A 6000-nucleotide genomic window follows, 5' to 3' on the forward strand; every position below is an offset into this window, starting at 1 on the left:
GAGAACCATCCTCAAGCCATTCACCAGGAGGGCTGCTACCTGGTAAATGAACTGGGAGTGCGTACTAGGAGTGCCTGGCCGTGAAAATTAAACCAGTTTTGTTTGGTAACAACACTAATCAATTTAACGTCGTTATAAAACATCTGAAGAAAGGGGGAAATAAAAAGTCAATGGAGAAAAGTAACCCTTAAATCACGTGCGCAGTTACAATCTTCTTTGCTATAGTAATGTGATTTTTTTTGCCCCCTTGAGTTTGCCTACCCAGCTTCTGCTACCATGACCACTCCCTGGTGCATGGCTTGGTGTGGAATTGCTGTAAACTTTATTACCTGTCAAAGGGTCAAAGGGGTCAGGATCACTTGTGGGACTCAGTAAAGTTCAAAGACGTTCAGTGAGGTAGAGCTTTTGTGTGCTTTAATAACCCAAGGCAGCTTACCTTCTAAAACAGCTTTTCATGTACAGTTAAAACCTGGGACTCTTGTCAGTGGCATAAATACACTGTCCTTCTTCTCATGACCTCGCTCATTAGTATCCGTCTTCTGCTGTTCACGGTTTTGAAAAAAATAACACCTTTCCTGTTTCTCAGTCATCAGCCCAAGGATTTGTTTTGTATTAAAATATGGTAGCAAAGGCAGCACGCAAAGTTCCCAGGGCTGATGCAGGCATGGACGGTCACTCTGAAATATCTCTCAGCTCTATTGAAAGCTCTGCTAGTATCATACTGAGTCAAGTCCCAGTTAGTCACATTCCAGGAACTTTTATTTCTTTCAATGCCCCTACAGAACTACCAGACAGAATCCCAAGCACACATTTGTGAGTCTACGCTGTTCTTTGATCATAGATAGCACCTGAAACTCAAGACTCCAAGGTGCACACAGAACTGGTCTGAAAGACATGATTAACTATGGTTTAAAAATGGTGTCTGTTTAGGATGTTCTCTGTGTCCTCTGGTCTTCTCCCCTCCCCTCCTGTCCCCACTCCTCCACCCTCTCCCTCCCCCTCCTGTTATTAAGAAGCTGTGCTGTGTACTTTTGTAGTCAGCCAAGGAACACCTTATAACCCCGACGGACAGCCAATGGGAGGCTTTGTCATGGATGGCCAGCAGCACATGGGCATCAGGGCTCCAGGTGAGACATGTCTCTGTGGTGGTTTTCCATGTTTAACTCCAGCAGGGTTGCCCTCCCCTGTCCCTGCCAGCACAGGTAACCCCACCCCACCCTCTGCTTTCTCCGGCTACCTGCCTGCCTCGCCATGCCTTGCTTTTGCCATCTGTGCCTCTAAGATGCTGCGAAGGGGAAGCCAGGACCTGTATGTGCTCAAGATCTCACTGCCTCTCGGCCATCTAGAACCTGTTTTGTTAAAGGGTCTTTTGGCACTATCTGTTGACTTTGCTCATTTTCTGGCCTCTTCTTGGATTTTTATCTCCCTTCTAGGACCTATGAGTGGAATGGGCATGAATATGGGCATGGAGGGGCAGTGGCACTACATGTAACCTTCATCTAGTTAACCAATCGAAAGCAAGGGGGAAGTAAGTACAAACGGGGTCTTTGTTTTCACTTTGTCCTAGGAATATTTTTTTTTCCTCTTGCATTTTCTCATGTTCTCCTTGCCCATAGCTTCATGCTTGTTCGTTATTTCCATTAAATCCTCGTTCCTCGCTTCTTTCATTTTCTCGTTGGTTTTGATCAAGGTTTTAAGCTTATAAATTCTGTGTATGATATACATTTATCCTGTGTGTTGCTATTGTACAGTACTGACCACATGACAAAACAAGAAACAGTCAGGAGGTGGGGGAGTGGGTTGTCATAGCAACAGACTGATTTGCAAAATGTAAGCAGTCTGTAGCAGTGCAAGGAGAGGAAAGAGCATGTCCCCAAAGTGCCATAAATCTGTCTAACCGCAGTTGATGCATGAGTTACATTTCTACACTAACCTGCAAGACACCAAAAAGCCAAACAGAGAACTTCTTTTACGTAAAATAAACACAGCTTTACTTAGGGTAAGTAAAGGCATATTTTGAGCTTCAGTCCACTAAACTTTGATTTTTTTTCCCTTAGTTTGTTCCTTTGTCTGTCCATCATAATGGGATTACGTGTGGCAATGGAAAAAGGGAGAATACAAAATAGAGGTGTGCACAGCAGGCTTCAGGGCTTAGCCCAGGCTAATTGACTATATCCAAATTAAGTATGCCATCACTTGCAGTGTGACAAATGGATTTGACTTATTCAGTATACAAAAATAGAGATCATTAATGCAATCTTCAGTGGCAGGCCTAGTGAAGTGAGCCTAGGAAAACTGCCCCAGATTCTCACCCGGACATTTTCTCTCCTAAAAAAGACACCCCAGAAATTTGAGTTCAAACAGCTAAAACTGTTTTGAACTCCACAGCCCTAGTGCATTTCCTAAACCACCCTAACAACCTTGCTGTAGCTTTCTTTTTGGAAATGAAAAACCATGGTTTCAGAGTCTTGGATGTGCCTCTGATTATATTAACACACTATTTAAAATTCTTGCTGAGGCCAAGGGTAATGCACGCTGGTCTTCTTCTCTGGGTGGGAGTCCAATATGAGTTTAACAATTCGCTCTGAAAGCATTCCATTGAGCTTGGAAATCAACAGTCTTATTACCTCATCACGGAATTCTCCAGCTTAGTTAATTTAAATATTGTTTCTTAGTTTCTGGGTCAATTAAATTTAAATGATGTATTTTATGCTTCGTGACCAATTAAATTAATAGGTTATTACAAAAAATATTATCATCTTTTTTGATTAAAGAGCTGTGGGTACAGTATATTTTATAAGCAATTTTCATTAGTTCAAAAATGTTCCTTTAGGCTAGATTAAGCAGCCATTCATTGCCGGAGCCTGGAGACCTTATTCGAAGGTGTTCCTCGTATTCACAGTGCGCTATTACTTAGAAGTAAAGCCAATTGAACATACTTAGCAATGGCGTTATGCCTTTCACCCTTGATGATGATGGAGCTTATGGCTCTCAGAAACAATACACCCGTCAGTTTCCATCAACTAGAGCAATCCATGCAGAAGACAAGAGGCCCCCTCAAAGCGAGAGGAGCATTGTCTTAGGTCCAATTTTTCTTATTGTTCTCAAAATCATTGTAAGGTAGACAGGGCTCTGTTCAGCTTTTCTTTTCCTCCAGCTCTAAGAGGCCATGTGGAAGGAATTTATTGATAACTGTTTTGATTTTTTTTTTCCAAAGGTGCAGGATTTTGTTAAGTGGTCAGCATTAGTGAGCTTGCCTAGCTCCGCTTCCTGTGACCATTGAGTGACCATAGCAGTGTGCACACTCTTGATAGAGCATATTTCAGCGAACAGGAAAAAAAAAATGCTTTCTTAGGTCAGAACCCAAGGAGGTGGTTTTATGTTGTTGCTTATTTATTTTTTAAATTGGACTTGGTAGGGGGACTGATAATGATGGCAATGCAAAGGAAGTAGTAGTGAGTTCAGACAACCAGCATTGACATCTCTCATTTTATTTTCTTCTATATGAATCGAAAGAATGTTTCCCCAGGCCCTTGGTCACAATGTTGCTGGTTTTCATAGCAAAGTCAGAACCACACTGTTGCTTTTCTGTAATATTTTCTTTTTGTTTTCTTTTCTTTTGAATTTCTACAGGGCTGCAAAGTATGCCAGGGGAGTATGTAGCCCGGGGTGGTCCAATGGGTGTGAGTATGGGACAGCCAAGTTATACCCAACCCCAGATGCCCCCCCATCCTGCTCAGCTGCGTCATGGGCCCCCCATGCATACGTACATTCCTGGACACCCTCACCACCCAACAGTGATGATGCATGGAGGACCGCCCCACCCTGGAATGCCAATGTCAGCATCAAGCCCCTCGGTTCTTAATACAGGAGACCCGACAATGAGTGGACAAGTCATGGACATTCATGCTCAGTAGCTTAAGGGAATATGCATTGTCTGCAATGGTGACTGATTTCAAATCATGGTTTTTTTTTCTGCAATGACTATGGAGTTCCATTCTTGACATCTTCTTTGGACCAAGGAGCATCCCTAATTCTTCATAGGGACTCTTAAAATGCAGGAAAATCAACTGAAGTCAATTTGGGGGACATGAAAAATAACTATATAAGACATTAAAAAAACAAAGAGTGAAATATTGTAAATGCTATTATACTGTTATCCATATTACGTTGTTTCTTATAGATTTTTTAAAAAAAATGTGAAATTTTTCCACACTATGTGTGTTGTTTCCATAGCTCTTCACTTCCTCCAGAAGCCTCCTACATTAAAAAGCCTTACAGTTATCCTGCAAGGGACAGGAAGGTCTGATTTGCAGGATTTTTAGAGCATTAAAATAACTATCAGGCAGAAGAACCTTTCTTCTTGCCTAGGATTTCAGCCATGTGCGCTCTCTCTCTTTCTCTCTCTTTTCCTCTCTCTCTCTCCCTCTCTCTAGCCTGGGGCTTGAATTTGCATGTCTAATTCATTTACTCACCATATTTGAATTGGCCTGAACAGATGTAAATCGGGAAGGATGGGAAAAACGGCAGTCATCAACAATGATTAATCAGCTGTTGCAGGCAGTGTCTTAAGGAGACTGGTAGGAGGAGGCATGGAAACCAAAGGCCGCGTGTTAGGAGCCTAATTGTCACACCAAGCATCATTGTCCCCATGCGACAACCACCACCACCTTATACATCACTTCCTGTTTTGTGCAGCTCAAAAACATAGACTGAAGATTTATTTTTTAATATGTTGACTTTGTTTCTCAGCAAAGCATTGGTCATGTGTGTATTTTTCCATAGTCCCACCTTGGAGCATTTATGTAGACATTGTAAATAAATTTTGTGCAAAAAGGACTGGAAAAAAATGAACTGTATTATTGCAATTTTTTTGTAAAAGTAGCAGTTTGGTTTGAGTTGGCATGCATACAAGGTTTACTAAGTGGGATAAGCTAATTATACTTTTTGTTGTGGATAAACAAATGCTTGTCAATAGCCTTTTTCTATCAAGAAAACAAGGAGCTAATTATTAATAACAATCATGGCACAATGAGTCTTAGCCTTTTGATGGAATTTGGATTGTATGAGGACTCCAAGTTCAGCTGTAGTCACTGAGTGCAGTAATGAAATCAGAATCCAGAATAAAGACAAGACTATTTTTGACATTCTGACTTTACTGCTTAAAAATGTGTTCCCTCCATTTTAAATGATTAGTACAGTAACTATGACAATTAGCTCCCTGAGCCATATGTATTTGAAAATTGTAACCACTGAGTAAATTATTTGACAATAACCACTGGTTTAAGATGAGTTAATGAACTGGTAATATCAACAAAATCAAGGGTTAAAGCCACTAAACTAGCTGTAGACTCAGATCATATTCAGATAATATTCGACAGTATTATTTACCTACACTCTCAGTGAAATTATGATTGCATACAGTGGCAAAGCTGAAGCCCACACTCAGCCTTCCACCAAGGATATAATCTAGGACAAGCATTACATGTTTATTAAGAAATTAACTATATAAAATTGAAGAGACCAGACTTCAAAATCTAATTTTTATAAATATGCTCTGTGTTCTCATTGGATAAAACTGGTTATTAACCAATTTCCCAGAACAGCTGTACAGAATTTCTGCATGGCAGCCAGCTAAATGGTTCAAAATAACATGTTTAAGCTGCAATAGCTTATAATTTCACTGAAATAAAATCGCTGCTCTAAGAAAGTGCTTCGCCAAGCTAAGGGAAATATACAAATATTTTAATTAAGGCAAATTCATTTTTAAAAATAAGCCTTTGGGTTGCTTTGGGAACAAAGGATGGGTCAGAGGCCTTAAACTCCAGTCTGACATTCAGGCCCTCGTCACTTTATAAACCCGCCCACAGCAATCCAGTTCTCTGGAAAGAGAAAGCAGCTGTGGGCCGGCTTCCCTAGGTAACTGTGGCTCACTGCCTCACCTGCTGGAGCGGCGGCAGCGCGCGCTCTCACCTTTTGTTTATGGGGCCTTGTTTAGGA

The 6000-nt window shown here is 41.1% G+C and overlaps 1 protein-coding gene across 2 annotated transcripts in view; it reads left to right on the forward strand.

Annotated features, from left to right (window-relative positions):
* Meis1 (Meis homeobox 1) overlaps positions 1–6000 on the forward strand; it is a 140892-nt gene that overhangs the window by 134701 nt on the left and 191 nt on the right. Inside the window, exons 11-13 of one of the 2 annotated variants that reach the window (XM_057772309.1) lie at positions 1038–1127; positions 1434–1528; positions 3634–3774. In XM_057772309.1, the coding sequence (XP_057628292.1) occupies positions 1038–1127; positions 1434–1492 (149 nt within the window). In that variant the 3' untranslated portion in view covers positions 1493–1528; positions 3634–3774. Of the gene's footprint in view, positions 1–1037; positions 1128–1433; positions 1529–3633 lie in introns of both variants that reach the window. The other variant, XM_057772308.1, reaches the window with a different exon arrangement.

Source organism: Chionomys nivalis, chromosome 6, assembly GCF_950005125.1.
Source record: "Chionomys nivalis chromosome 6, mChiNiv1.1, whole genome shotgun sequence".
NCBI lineage: Eukaryota > Metazoa > Chordata > Mammalia > Rodentia > Cricetidae > Chionomys > Chionomys nivalis.